At 40.9% G+C, this 15,562-nt stretch overlaps 1 protein-coding gene across 1 annotated transcript in view; it reads right to left on the reverse strand.

Moving 5' to 3' along the window:
- Positions 1-15,562, reverse strand: part of NSD3 (nuclear receptor binding SET domain protein 3) — a 50,056-nt gene that overhangs the window by 5,971 nt on the left and 28,523 nt on the right. The window contains exons 16-27 of the mRNA XM_086767730.1: positions 15,021-15,147; positions 14,407-14,604; positions 13,809-13,979; positions 9,473-9,622; positions 7,025-7,181; positions 6,265-6,467; positions 5,685-5,797; positions 4,791-5,060; positions 2,761-2,877; positions 2,237-2,378; positions 1,562-1,668; positions 986-1,190 (exon numbers count right to left, since the gene is read on the reverse strand). Coding sequence (XP_086623856.1) covers positions 986-1,190; positions 1,562-1,668; positions 2,237-2,378; positions 2,761-2,877; positions 4,791-5,060; positions 5,685-5,797; positions 6,265-6,467; positions 7,025-7,181; positions 9,473-9,622; positions 13,809-13,979; positions 14,407-14,604; positions 15,021-15,147 — 1,960 coding nt within the window. The remainder of the gene's footprint in view (positions 1-985; positions 1,191-1,561; positions 1,669-2,236; positions 2,379-2,760; positions 2,878-4,790; positions 5,061-5,684; positions 5,798-6,264; positions 6,468-7,024; positions 7,182-9,472; positions 9,623-13,808; positions 13,980-14,406; positions 14,605-15,020; positions 15,148-15,562) is intronic.

Consider the following 15,562-nt stretch of genomic DNA (forward strand, 5'->3'; position numbering starts at 1 on the left):
CATGCATACCCAGAGCTTAAAATAGTTCGATCAACCTCCTCTGAGATCAAGACACCAAACATCCTCGCAAGACGGAGAGTTTGTTTTGATCTGGACACAGTACTCGCTCGGACAGTTATCTCCAAATTCAGTTTTAGTTCCAGTGCAGTGTACTTCAATGCAGAAGACTGAATGCATTGGTTTTGAAAAATAAGTGAGAAATGAAGTTGTAACTAGCCTATCTGGGCCAGGCTAAAAACCCCCTGAACCTCAAAGGAAAACAAAAATGAACCACAAACCCTAACTCAAGTTGCTCTTGGTGCTAGGATGCCATCATTTCTCTCTCCAGCAAACAAGCTATTTTGAGGATAGCCTCCATGTTTCCAGTATGCTGAAAAGGCACGTGACAGAGTCAGCTTCACTCACGGCAGCCTTTCGGTTAGGACTAGTCTAGCCTGGATTTCCAATTATTTTCACTGAAGTCTTTGGAATTTGGAATTGGGAAGACTGCGAAGACAACGACTTTTACAAAATCTTGCAATCAGATGAAGATGAAGTAGTCCTGAATAATATGAGTCCTAGCTACAAAAAGCTATGCCTTAACATAGAAAAAGTAAGATGGAAGATACGTGCCATCAGGAAACAGTAGATAATTTAAACACATTTACTGATTTACTGAGCCCTACATATCATGGTTGCTATGTCAGTGGTTTGAACTGTCGATTGATTTGCGCTTGGTGATACTGGGACATTAAGATGATGCTGATATTTCAATCAAAATAAGAGGAGGAAATGTGACCCAAGAAAGATTTGATCCAGTGTTACAATGCCTCTCTGTCCATTGGTTCTCTTCAGGAACACAGCCACCTGATGTATTTCTAAAAATGAGTGGTATTGCAAAAAGAAATATGCTGCATTTAATGTAAATAATTACTGCATGTCAGCTCAAACATTGTCTTCCTGCAGAAAGGAAACGATGAACAGGAAGCCACAGGATTGCTCTTACCAAAAGGTGGCTGAGTCAGGTTAAGGCATAGGAGGTGGTATGCTTTGGGACAGTCCTTTTTGTCACACATGACTAGCTCTCCCCCATCTCCACACTGGAAACAGTTGTCTTCGTGCATCTGCTTCTGTTCTGTTTTTATTTTCCGTTTCTTCTGCTTTAATTTTGCATTCTTCACCTTCTCTTCGTTTGCTGTTGCAAATGCTGTCTAGCAATTACAAAGATCACAGCATACAGTCACTTTACAAACCCCTTGCATTAAAATTAAAGTAATCAACTTTGGGTTGTTATTTGCATGACCTGTGCTTAAATTAAATCCATTCAAAAAAGTTTTTAAGCTATGGAAGCCAGAAATGCCCAGCCACATGTATAGGGATTAACACAATTTGTTAAATTAACTTCACTCAGGACACAATGTCACTACAGTACATTAACTGTAAAATCTTTAGTGACTTTCAAGGGTGGAAAGTATTACATAGACTAAAGTAAAATGTTAAAAAAAACCAAAAACCTGTCTTTGCCCTACTCTTACTAGATCTCTAGATTTGGAAAGAGAAGCTTCAATTTCCATCCACGTACCTTTGGACGAACTCCTAGGAAACCACTGCAGTTTTCTGCTCCACAATGACATTCAGTCCTACCATTGCCCAGGCAGTCCAAATTGTAATTAAATGTTAACTCCATTCCTAAAATTTAAAGAAAAACCATTCACCCACACAAGACAATGAGGAAAGAGAGGCTTGTGACAATGACATTTCATTAGCGTTTCTCTCTTCATAGTCTGAGAGATTGAGCAGCGATATGTTTTAAGAAGGCAAGCCTGAAATAGCACATTGATTTCACAGACTTTGAAAGCAGCAGATTCTGCCTAGATGGGACGTAAGGAGCAGCACAGACCCAGGTAAATGACAGATCGGGTAAAACACTTAACATGGAAAGGTAATACCACACCAGACCAATACTGGTGAAAGCATCAACACTATGTGAGTGCTCACATGACACGGAGCTAACACTGTACTTAGCAGCAAACCCGGCAGTTAGCCTGAACAGTAGCTTTCAGCTTCAAACTATTTCTAACTATAAGATCCCTGCTAAAACTGGAACTCAAATATTTGTCTCCAGTCCAAGGGATGACAAAGTGCCTATAAACATCACTGCTACTAAATAACTTCAGAGAAAAAAAACCATGGCCAAGTTAGGAACTGAGCTGTTTCAGGACAAAAGTATGCATGCAAAACAGTGCCATCGTTTTACCTGCAGGAATATCACAGAGAGCAAACAGTCCAACTCTAATGTCACCATTCACTGTCCACTTCTGCGTTTCACAGTTTGGATTACAACTATGGTTCATGAAACGAGAATAATTCCCCTTTGGGCCAGCATCTATTATCCGGTCCTTCAAATAAAAAGACAAAGAAGTACTTAGTACTTAGAAACAAAAAAGATTTCGAGCTGTTGAGTGACTACTAATGGTTAAGGCAGCAAAAATATGCTTATTTTAAATTAGTTAAAAGTGGTCAGTTTTCCCTGCAGAGTTAGTTTTACGAAAAAGTGTCTGAATATTTGTGCTTACAGAAGTTATATAGGTACAGAGCGCATAATTTGGCTTTGTTTCATCCTTCACCTATTCCATTTCAGAGAAACACAAACGTCACCCTCCTATTGACACCCAGGCACTGGTAGAAGGATAACATCCAACATGCAGTGATGCTTCTACCAGCATTTTGCCTCAGTTTTCAACTGTAAACAGTTTATAGGGAAGAAGACACAACATTTACCTTTGTTACGGTTAACATATAAAAATTGGTTACGCTGTTCTCATGTGCACGTTTGATCCGCAATCTGCACTCTTCTTCGTCAATTAGCTCACCGACGTATTCGTTCACAAATTCACCCTGAAAAGGAAAGGAAAGCAAAAATAAGAAATCCATGCTTACTACTGCTTATGACGATAAAGGGAAGCAGCACAGAAAAAAGCACTTCCTATAAAAATATATTCTAATAATCACAAAAAGCATTAAACTTTACGCATCTAGTGGGCAAGACATGAACACAGGCACCAACTATTTGCTGTCTACGCAATAAACGTGCTCAAAATAAAAAGAGAGTTTCTGTATTCACTGCACAAGCCATGTTTGTCAGTTCTCTAGAATCCTTTGGTTTCATGCTTTCTTTTCAGAAGGACAATGAGACAATATGCACAGACTCCTAAGGAAATGTGAACTATTACAGCGGCAGGTATTTTCACTGCATACCTGTACTAGGGCTTTTAATAGTCAATAAACTCAGAACATTTGCAGCAACAAAGTTTTAACGAAACAGAGATTACACTGAAATAGTAAATTTAAAAAAAAATTAATTGCTGAAAAACATATCTAAAAGTAGCCCTCCAGGCCAACCGCGTGTTCCCAGCTCTTCCCTGAGGCCACTGAAGAGCTGGGACGCGACTGATACCTTCGTGCAAGGGAGTCAACACTCAGCACTCTGAGCATCACTTCATCAAGACAGCCGGTTACCGGTGGTTGAAACCACTGTTACAAGTAGCTATGTGAAATATTCAAATGCAAGTGTCCAGCAAGCACGTGGTACTTCAAGAACAACTCGTACAGTACCCATATGTTAACAAGCGCTCCCCTGCCTGCCACGCTCGGGGCACAGCCTGGGCACGGGGCTCCAGGCAGCAATGCCCGTCCCCGCGCGCCCTCGCCTGTGGCTGTCACAAGGAAGAAAGCGGTAAATGAAAGGGATAAGGGTGGGAATCAGACAATCCCAGTCACGTTTCTGAGAGGTAAGTCACTCATGTGACTCAGAAGCCTAGCACTTACTGAGATTGATTTACAGTTTGGAATAGTCTGAGTCTTACTGAGCACACATTCATTCGATAAAAATCACACAGATGCTTCTGAAAACTTTAGCCCAAACTAGAGGGAAAAAAGCAAAGTCTCTTCGAGGTGTGTATAGGCTGAAAAAAGCCCCAACACAGTCAGAAGTTTCCACCTGTATGCGATGGAGTGGCTAACGGCATCCTCACCAAAACTGGTCTCTTAAAACACCTCCAGTATATCACCTTACTTACTTGCATGCCTGTCACAAACCACTACATAATATTTCTCTATCTCAGATTTCTAGAGGCTGTAAACTACATTTTAAAAAGCCAAGGAGGTAGATATAAGAGTAATACCGCAAACTCCCTGCTCACGGGAAGGTGCCATCAGCATGTTGCTGTAGAACAGTGTAAAAAGAAAAGGCAAAAGGAGAGACTTCAAGAATAAACCCCTGAAAAGGGCTTCAAAATTCAAGCTGACTGCACCCCCGCTTTCAGCTTCTCTCCTATTTTGTGATTGTCATCTGCTGGCTTCTGATAAGGACGAGGGGAAGAAAAGGAAAAAAGAAAAAACAAGTGACTTATTTTGCCAGCCCTCTAAGATTTCATAATCTTCAATGGTCTTACTTAGTGAAAGAAACCATCATTCAGACTACTTTTTCCCACACCACTCTCTCCCTTTTTGCCCAGTGGGCAGTGAGAAAACACATGCGTGCTCTTTCTCTCCTTGAAGAGAATTCACAAATTCACCTGGACTAGCTTTTCTTCTGTAAGTATGAAGGTTAAGATGTATCTGTCAAAACATCTAACTGGTTTCACCATTGCTGCTCCCCCTACAGAAATTTCATGTCTTTTTAACACAAAGTATGTACTTAACAAGTGCTGGAATTCTTGTATGCATTCGCTTAAGGCACACTGAGTTGCAGTGTTTTCTCATAAAACCATACTGATGGCTATCACAACCTTTGTCCTTTGTAATTCTACCTTTTTAATGCTCCTTTTTGTCCTGAGACCCCATCCACGTCGATCAGTTTTTATGATTTCAGCATCAGGGTAGAGTCTTTTGGTGAAACACTGGTTCTGGCATCGCTCTCCCGCCGGGCACACCTGGGGATGGCACTCGTACTGCAGCATCCTGTTCAGACACTCCGACTCCAGGCCACAGGGGTTCTCGTCCGACGGCTTGCAGTTACAGCGAGGGATTTCTGACAGGTCAGCCACCTGAATCTGAACCTTCCCTATTACCTTGTTGGACTGTGGAACAAGGGAAAAAAAAAAAAAAAAAAAGAATAAATGATAACTTAACTGGGGACACACACTGTTCTGAGAAGCCAACAGTAAGCAATGTAAGTGAAGAACATGAAAACTCATTACTCTGGACTCAGCATGAGTCTCTCCCCAGTAAATTACTGGTTCAGGAACTCAAAGCACACAAAGTTTATCAAGTACACCACTGGGATTTCTTCCAACCAAACCTAAAAAGATTAAACGAACAACGCCAAGTCCTACATGTCCAAAATTGCTGGCAAGAGCCAGGACTCTGCATTAGGATGAGCAGTGGGTATTCCTGCCAATACTGAGGTCAGTGGTACAAGGTTCAGCAAGTTGCAATAGCCAGTGTGTATCAAAGACACACGAGACGAACCTGTAATCAGCAAAATTCTACCTTAGGTAGAACTGTTCTTCAACCGGTAACTCTCTCACAAATACTCTGCTAAAAGAATGTTTTATGGTACTATAAGGTAGAACAAAGTATTATTGAAAAGAAAAGCAAAATTATTTATTTTAATTTCCTTAAGCTAGAATTGTTGCAAATACTGCTTTAAATACATAGCTTGCTTATGCACAGAATGAAAACAGGACGAGAAGCCAACTCACTTTAATGTGTTTGTAAGGTGGAGGTTTCCTGGAATTCCTTTCAATTTCTAATGCCTCTTTGCTTTCTCTTTGTGCTTTCAGCTCCTGGAAGCGCTTTGCCGCTTCTTCAAGTGCTGTGCAAGGGAGTTCAAAATAGAAAGCAATTAGCACCAGCTGCTGTTAAGCAAACATACACACGTACGTATTTACATATTTTTTTTTTTTAAAAAAAGCTAGGCATAGAACTCTATAAACAAAAACACAAGCTAGAAATGGGTTATGCAGTATATCATGAATCTATCATCAGGAACTTTTCAGTAGATACTGAGATACTGAACAATGATCCCATGCAGTAGAGCCCAACCTCCATCTTAACATTTCCCAGTTTGTGGAAAATCGAACTTGCCTACAAAAATACACAATGAGTAGGCACTAAAGAAACATATTTTTATCTGCAATCAAGGGATCTACATAATGTTTGCAATTTTACGTGAACACAGAACACTAGGCACATAATATTCCCATGCAGGTTAAGTGGTGATGGAGACACAAACATGTGGAAATTTTGTCATAAACCACTATAAACTTTGTTTGATTTTACCTTTCTTGAAGGTCTTGTTAATACTAGTTTGCCCCTCAGCAAAGCTTTTATCTCCTTCAACATAAGGGAAAACTCTGCCCTGGTGTACCCAATAGTAGTCATGTGAACCAAAGAAAAATACTGGGAAGTCCCCGATATCATGTTTGAGGCCCTGTATGTTGAGAGGCACAGACCTGGGATTGCAGATCTCTGCTGGCCACCACCTGAAGAGCAGAAAAAAAGAAGAATGTAAATTCCCTGAACTGTAGTCGTAGCTTCCGAATTTGCCTAGCTGGACTGAGAAACAGAAGCCAGTTTTCCTTTCTTACAGAAACGAACTCCTTCCTTATGCAGTCAGGGCTCCCTCTGGCAATGCTTGGGAAGCACCACGCGAAACACAATTTTGGAAAAGCCTTTTAAGAAAGAAACATCTGTGGCACAAGAGTAGATTTCTAAGATCACCTATAAACGCTCGTATTCCCGCAGGTGACTAACAGCAAGCACAAGCTAGGACATCGTGGCTCTGTAAGACAGCCCCTGGTTTGCCGTATCGCTATTACGCTCTACAGAGCAAACGTAAGCGCAACCAAATATCCACCATAGCCTGGAAAAAGCAGGAGAATTAATTTGAAGGGTGACACCGATGTCTGACAAAGTAGATGAATTATTGTATTTCTACTTCTTGTTTACAAAGATTGAACTGCTTCGAGTTACCTTCCTGTAATTCTATAGCATATTAAAAAAACATCCAAAGCATTAAAACCCAAAATAGCGAACTTGCCTGTAATTTCCCAGCTTGACCCAAACGATCTGCTTGTAACGCAGCTTCTTGCCAGCTTTACAGTCATTGCAATTCCAGCACCCTTCAGGCATTTCTATGTTGAGACACTCAGGGTGAAAGGACGCTGGGCAGGACTCACAGCACAACAGTTTTCCACCTTGAAACAAAGAAACCCTGCTTGGTTTAGAGAAGTAAGGATTTCCTTCCCCCTGTGCACAGCAACTGACGTTCATTTCAAATCATCCATTCTACGTTCTTGTTTGCCCCGCAGAAAAAAATGGCAAAGGAAAGGGATCAAGTCAAGCTTAACAATGTTGGTTAAAACAGACTGTGCAGTGCAACCATCTCACGTGCAAGTTACGGCTCTTCACTGCATCAAAGATATGTTAAAAAGCAGCTGATTAGTTTTTAAACATGAGGTAAGTTGGCAGGAGAAGCAACACTCCCAAAGGAAGCACTGCATCTGAAAGCAGCGCCGCTAGCTTGTATTTCTTTGGGGACGGCCCAAATGTTGGTTTATTTCTTTGGGGACGGCCCTAGCAATGACAAATAACCAAATTTTTAAGAAACACTTTTTCAATCAACATTGTTATGACTGAATCCCCCAGCAATCAGTTAGTGTGCATTAAAAACCCCGCAGCCTATAGGTTGATCAATGATTTCTGTACCAAGTGCATCACAAAAAAAATTGTAATAAGTGTGTTTATTCCACAAAAAGAAAACTTTACTGGTATGAGCACAGTACATAATGCAGAATGAGACACCACACAAGTTGTCCCCATCCCAAAAGTTCCTTTGGCGCACAAAGGAAGTCTCGGTGCGGTGGCTAACACTGATCTTTGAAGTTTACGCTTATTTGGACAAAAATTGTTTTGGCCGGCTTGTATTTTGGCAGATGGATTAAATGTGGAGAGTCACAGCACATCTCTGAGCCACCCTCCGCAAACAAAGCGGCTCATACAAGAATACTTGATATATTTCACATACCGTAATATTTTATATATGTAAGTATATAAAATATATACACACATTTTTACAGATACATTAGTTTTTTAAAAAATTAACAACTTTTTGTGTCACAGATAGAAAATCTGGGAGAGACTTGGGAGTATTTAAAGCAATTTTCAATCTCAATATCAAAAGTGTGAATAGTAACTTTCAAACGTTTATCAGAAAATCTTGTCCACCTATAGACTTTCACGAATAGCACTGCATTAATTGATTGTTGCACATCACAATAAGCATTCCTTAAACAAACCAGATGCATGACCAACACTGTATTTCCTCTGCTAAAACCAGTAAAATCCAACCACACGGATTTTCCAAAGCTCCTGAAACCCATAATAAAATTTTAGCTTTTAAAATATTTTTTTTGCAAGTGTTATTTCAGAGGAAATACAGACTCAGTGTAAATTACTGAAACATTCTCCAAGATGGTAAAATGCCAAGAGATGCAAAAATCAAACAAAACCAAACACAAAACTTTCAGGGCTAAGCAAGGAAAAACCCACACTTTGCTTTCAGGATGCATTAGTAAGATATTGCTCAAGCTAAGCAGAGGGCTCAAAATAATTTTTGTTTTCAGGGATTACAGAAACTACTGAAAGCCATCAGTCTAGCAATGTTCAAAACAACCTAACTTCAGAATGGTTAATTGGACACCGTTTCTGAACGCTCTTGGGAAATCAAATTTCTGTGTGGAATAAAATATTACATCTGAGTATTGCATACAGACAACAGCTCTCTCCCCACGAGGTATTCTGAACTGCTCCAGCACCACCCACACCAGAACAAAAGGATCTCTCTCCCTGGAGCTGCAGGGCTTTCTGCACAGGACAGCTCCTACGTGCAGCACCGCTTCAAAAAGCGAGCAGCGAAGGAGCGCTGGCTGTCCTAGGCCAGCGGAGGTGGAACACGAGGCCCAAGGACCAACGGACACATTTGCGGGGAAAACCTTGCCGCCTTCCCCTCTGGACAGCCTCTGGATGGCAACAGGACCCACCTGTCTCCAGCCTGGAAAATCCTTTCATAAGCTACCTAAAAGATCTGAAACAGAACATCCCCCCCTTCTTCCAGATATAAAATCAATTTAAGAAGCTGGTTTGCATCACCTTGGAAAGCACTGAACTCTAACAAAATCAAGTTCTATTTGCCACCTCTTCACATTACTGTGTGAACAGCTTCCCTGAAGCTGGAACGGCCTAGGCCAGATACAAAGCCATTTAACCTCTGCCAAGGAGAATTTAGTGAAAGTAATTATTTTAAGCCCTTTTGTAATAAAAAAAAAAATGCCAACAACATGAACACACACTCACAATAACCAATGAGTGAAGATTACTGAAAAGCAGTAAGTGGTGCTTGACAAGCAGACATTTCTTGTTTGATTTAAAGAGAGAAATAATCGGAAAAGTGAAAGTAAATTAAAAAGAAAGAAACTATTTTGGTTACCTTTCTCACATTTCTTTTTGGAAGCTGACGAAGGAGGAGGAATCATAGGTAATTTCATCAACTCAGCACGATTTGATTCATTCAGTAGGTAGTGGGACTTATAGGCATATGAACTGAACAGGGGGTCTGAATGATCCTGCACTACCAACCCTATACGAAACAAACAGAAAGAGATGAGTTGCAATGAAACTACCCATGATTCCGTAAAGGAGAAAATAAAATAAATGAACACTTCTAATGCATTTATGTGTGAATGAAAAAAAGATAAAATGAGGAAAAAGAAAAGTCTGACAGAAAGTTCCTTCACTAAGAGGTTATGTCTTGGGGAGACGAAATTAAAATCTAACTAGAAAAATCCATGATGAATAAGCTGCTTCTAAGTGGAATTTAAATTGTGCTTTTACCCTTAATTCGTGCATTGATAGAAAAGCACACGAACAGCAATCAATCTTCTACCTGTCTGAACCACCCTCCCTCCCAAATGAAAACAGTAAGCTAACATGAAGAGCTGGGGGATGACGGCCACTGCATCAAAGGTCGTGCTGTTAAGTTGGGGCTACAAACCGAAAAAGCAGACGCTGTACACAAGAACTCACCATCCCGCTTACTACAAACCTATCTCTGAGATCTTATCTACCAAAGTGTTTTACCTTTAGAATTGTCTTGAAAAAAATAACTAGGGAGTCAGTGATTCTGCAAGGCACCAGAGGGGAAACAACGGATGAAAGTTCTGCCCTACGCCATGTGTTTTTAAGTAAAGCTCCACCAACCCTGCTCCCCCACAGCCCCCAAATTAAACGCTCCGGAGCAGCCAAGCACTCTGTTCTCTATGCATTTATTTCAAATGATGTGTTTGCATTTCTCTGTCTTTCTCCACCAAGGAGAGCTTCTGCCCATTGCTCCAAAGAACGAGGTAGCCCAGGTGAGAGCCCCACAGCTACAGATCAGAAGCATTTGGCCAGTAATTTATGGGAAGAGCAGAGCGACTGAGACCCAAAGAAGCAGGAAAGATGAGCTACCAAGACAGCTACCAATTCTTTCCCCTGTGGGACACACACAGGGCTGAGTGCTGTAGAGAAGCTTTTGAAACAGGGGGCCTAGAAAACTGCTGTAAGGAGAACGCCATCAGCCTACCTGGAAAGTATGTCCTCAGAAGGATTCAGAAAATAAGTATGACCTACACATGCAATTAGCTGAACTACAACATACTTAATGGAGGCTGCTTCAGGAAGGTGAGTAAGAAGTCTTAAAATATACCGTATTTCGAGTACCTCAGGATAAGCAAGTTTGTGTATTTCATAAGTTGTCTCAAATCTACATTTTCTCACTTCCATCATGCTTTGCATCTAAATACAAAGTTTCTCCTTCTGACATCAACTAAAACTTATTAAATAACCATTCTCACATACAGATGCCCAGGTATTTCTACAGCATTCGGTTCCCCATTTCTCTCTCAGCAGGTGCTCTCAGCGCTCCTGCCACAGACGCTGTCCTCACCTTATGTCCCTCATGCTGACCACATATCACTAGACAGGACTCAATTCAACCCGTCCGGGGGGGTTTGCTAAATGTAAACCTCGCACAATCTTTCTTCGGTGAAGCACACTGGCTCCTGATTCCAGCTACGCCTAGTAGAAACAAACCCCACAAAAATTTTCTAGAAAAACAAGTAGATAGTTGCTGTAAAATACAGAGGATTCAGTCAGTGGTAGCAGTTTGTAACTTTTCAAATTCTCGTAAGACTCATTGAATACGTGGACAGGAAATTCCATCTGCCAGGGTTCAGAGGTTACTTATATTGCCAGGAGAAAACAGAGACTTCTCTGATGTCTAGATTCAGGTATGAACAGAATTACTAAAACAATGTCAAATGGGGGGAAAAAAAACCAACCAAACAAACCAAAAACCAACAAACCACAAAAAAAAAACCCATTTTCTTTTGCAGGTCTGCATGTTCAGCAAGCAGACTCCCTTACTGCCATTCAGATTTGGAATCCTACTCCTAAATTCCGATTTCTGTGCCATACACGAGATGGATGCCGAACGCTAGGCGTTCCTTTTCATAAAGCCTTTAAACAGGTTCTAGCCAAGAGAAGCAGGCGGCCTCTATCTTACACCTTTGCATCACGGAGTAATTAGCCAAAACGTGGAGAAGAAATTCCCAAGGAGATTCACCTTCAGATGGATCCGTAACAAACTACCGTGGATGTATGATCTAGAGCAGGTTCTCCTCTGCTGTTCAGATCTCAAGTCAGCTTTGAGCATCTGCAGCAGCTGGCAACAAGGTTAATGCAGTACAACTGCAAAGGAATTTATTCAGTTGTTTTGTACCATGCAATGTATTTTGATACTACAGCTTAACAGTGTGTTGAAACTGGTAGAAAACAAAATATTTAGGAGAAATCCAATGGCAGAAACCTGCCATTGCTTTCCGTTCAGATCTCAGTACAAACACAGCTTTCGTAATCGATGTCAGCTACATTCACATCAGCACAGCTCTCCAACGGCTACGATTCTATGACCTGCTTCACGCAGGAGCAGAACAGCAGGATAAGACATCATCCTACTGTATAGAATTCTCCACATTAACACTTACGGGACAGACTAAAGCCGCAGCTGACCTTGCCAAGGGACATTTCTAATCTGACATTCAAACTAGGGAAGATCCACAGAAACTCTTCTGTCACAAACCTGTACCTGACCCTGGTACCAGACTGACTCCTGACAACGAAGAAAAAAAACCAAAGTGCTGAAAATATTACGGAACTGCTCTACCTACTGCAAAAATTGCTTTTAGTAATTCCACCCTAGCTCTACAAAACAAATGACTTCTTTCCAGGTATCTATGTTGGGCTTTTGGACGCAACTATTGGTTACATTAATAATGCTGAAGGATAGGTATTTGTTTTTCTCAGAGTTAGCCCCTGATGCAGAATGCCCCAAAGCATCTGACTGCTAACAGAACGCTACATCGTACATTTTCAGCTAGTTCTGTTTGAAAGACATGGCAACCGGCTTGGTTTCGTCATTCAGACTGTGCATTTGTACATGTAATAATACTCTCAACCAAAATTAAACACAAAACATAGATAAGGCTACCTAAAAACGTAAAATGAAAGAGCATAAAGACACATACAATGTCAAATTTGCATGTGTACATTTATGCAATGCTGCTGCGACTGACACCATGCATATCCTCTTTTGGGATGGCCCCAAAATGCTTAAATCAGCTCGCAAATTGAGAAACACTGACCCATGTTATAAACGCCTTTTTACACATTTGGAGGAGCTTTTCTAAGGCTCATTCTAAAACTTATTGTTTCTCTCTGAGCTTCTGGATTTTTATTTTATTTTAAACTTGATTCTTTGTGATAGCTCCTAAATGACTTAGAAATGAGGAAAGGGGAAGACCAGAGAGAAGCAGAAAGGCAATTATTCTGACACCATCTTTTCCTTCCTATTTAAAGGTCTTTAATTATTACTCTGCTCTTCCAAATTCAAGGCAAGCCTTCCCATATCCAACTGAATGAAGACAAGTAACTTCAAGATTCATCTAATTTTCACTTCCTTATTAGTGACTTTCAAAGCTGCTGAAAATAATATATCCAACAAACTTTTGAAATACTGCACTATATATTATTATTCAAACACCTAACTGTCACTTTGATCAATCTGAGAGAATAATATTTTCGCATTGTGCAACTAAACCAACTGATGCACCAAAAGTTTTCAGCCTGCTATCTGGCAAAACACTAGTGACTTAAAAGCCATAGAAGTAACAAGTGAAATGAAAGAGGAAGGAAAAAAAAAAAAAAAAAAAGATAACTTTGGCAAATGGGAAATCCTAGCATGAAACTTGTCTATACAGGACTGTACATGTTTTTCTTTCAAAGTTCTTAAATGTGATGGTAGTTTGAAATTAAAATGAGTAAATGCTACATTTTAGCCTTAAAAATGTAAACAGTTTAAAATCTGCAAATGGTGTAAAAAATCCCCTTCTGCTTAACAGACAGGGAATAATAACACAGCATCCATTCTCAGCTTGCAACGGCTGGAACTGGGGGCTCGGCATTCACTTTCCTACTGGCAACACAAGTAGCCCTTCTGAGCACCTGCTGCTGTTTCTGAATACCAAATATTCTCGACCAAAACAGCAAGTGGGAGTCTCATTAGAACTGCTCACCAAAACCAACCAAACAAAAAAACCAAGGCAGCATTGAAATCCTACAGAGTTCTACGGGAGTTTTTCTTTATGAAATACATTATTTTAATAACTAAACTGCGCAAGTGACAATAGCAGAACTATAAAGCAGGCGAAAAAACCAAGTGTGCTCACCTCTTGCACAAACGAAACAAAAGCCTACATTTACAGCTGATGAGGAGTGATTCCTTTTGGAATGGTTACTACAGATGAGAATGTGGGATGACAGAAACAAGCTTCCTGCAGCAATACAGCCGTCTCCTGAGTGATAGGCAATGGGACATCTGAAACATCTCACCATGCGACCTGTTTAACAGAAACGCAGAAGAATGCAGCACGTCACCCTGGAGTCAGGATACAGTAGCAGACACCACAGACAGATGCAAGGCTGGTTTTTATTCCAATCAGAATGCTAGATTTAAAAGAAACACTTACATCTTTTAAGAGAGTTTCACAAAAGTTAACTCTTAACTTTCACTTAAAAGCTCTGTTAAGAAAAACATACATGGTTTTAACCATTCTAGAGTCTACTTGTTTCGTTTGAATATTTTGGTTAATTTCTAAAAGGATTCTTTTTTTCTCAAAAGTAACTGCTCCAAAAGCCACTACCAACCGCCTTTTAAAAACAACATTCCTCAGCCTTGCACTGCTAACCCTTGGCTCCCATTAAACCCAGCAACAAAAGATGCCTTAAGTGTTGCGGATCCAGGTATGCATCCAGCCCTGTTCTCACCTTTGCTTGCTTTATGAATATCCTTATCCATGGAGCAGGCAGTACAGCAATGCTGCGGGCAACGAAAGCCTCGTGACTCGAACAGAGCAGTGGCAAACTTGCGAACGCAGGCTTCATGATAAAATTTACCGCACGTGTTGACAGAACAGCGCTTCACATCTTTGCCGGGAAGCTTGCACGAAAAGCACGTATGTTCTCCTTGTAAAAGAAGGAATAAGGAAGCCCAACTGTTAACAGTCAATTCTTCGAGATACAGATGTTGTAAAAAAATTCTGAAGTGAATAGATTTAGACTGGGTTGAACAACACAGGCTCCTTCCCTTCAAACAGGGAAGCTGGTTACTATAATCCGCAATAACTATATAACTGCTGTTAACATAAAAGTCCCTTATTCTGGGTAAAACCCTAACCAAAGCTCTTTACTTTTTTTCTTACCAGGTATTTGCTAAGTGGAAAATGAGAATCTGGCCTCAGAGGCTAAAAAAGTAATAGAATAACGCAAACACACTCCCAAAACCTGGAAACTTACCATCTCAGTTTGCTCTGACCAAAATACAGCTCTTTAGCAAAGGGGGAAACCCCTCCCCGTTTGTTCAGACGCAGGAACACACTCACCGTTTTTACACTCTGTGCAGACGAACTTCTCATCGGGCACCGACTTCAGGCCGAGACACTCCAGATGAAAGACGCTGCAGCACTCGCCCTCACAGGACACCAGAGACTCGCCAGAGCTCTCGCAGATCTTTAAACAAACAGACAGCTAGTCAGAGAACAAAGGGTACCTGGTGTACCTAAATGCAAATGACTACCCCAAGTTAGCAAAGACTAGAAGCTGGCTGAAATATCTTCAGAGCTACAGTAACGCAGGAGAACTGGCCTACAGGTAAGTCTCTGAGCTGAAGACAATCCCAGCACTTTCTGCATCTTGGTCTCCTAACAGCGCAAGCCTGGACAGAGATAGGAGAGGCACTGCAAGACCCATCTGGACTTCCCGTTTTCTCACGCACCTGAACAGCAAGTGCAGCTTATTCCCTCACTACCAACTAGGAAACTAGCCAGAAGATTCCAGGATTTTCTCTCCAAAATACTGGAAAATTCTCTGCCCTATCCTGAAAGACCATCTGAAATCTTAAAATGGATCTACTTTTTCTACTTAT

This window comes from Chlamydotis macqueenii, chromosome 27 (genome assembly GCF_036417535.1).
Source record: "Chlamydotis macqueenii isolate bChlMac1 chromosome 27, bChlMac1.mat, whole genome shotgun sequence".
NCBI classification, from domain to species: Eukaryota; Metazoa; Chordata; class Aves; order Otidiformes; family Otididae; genus Chlamydotis; species Chlamydotis macqueenii.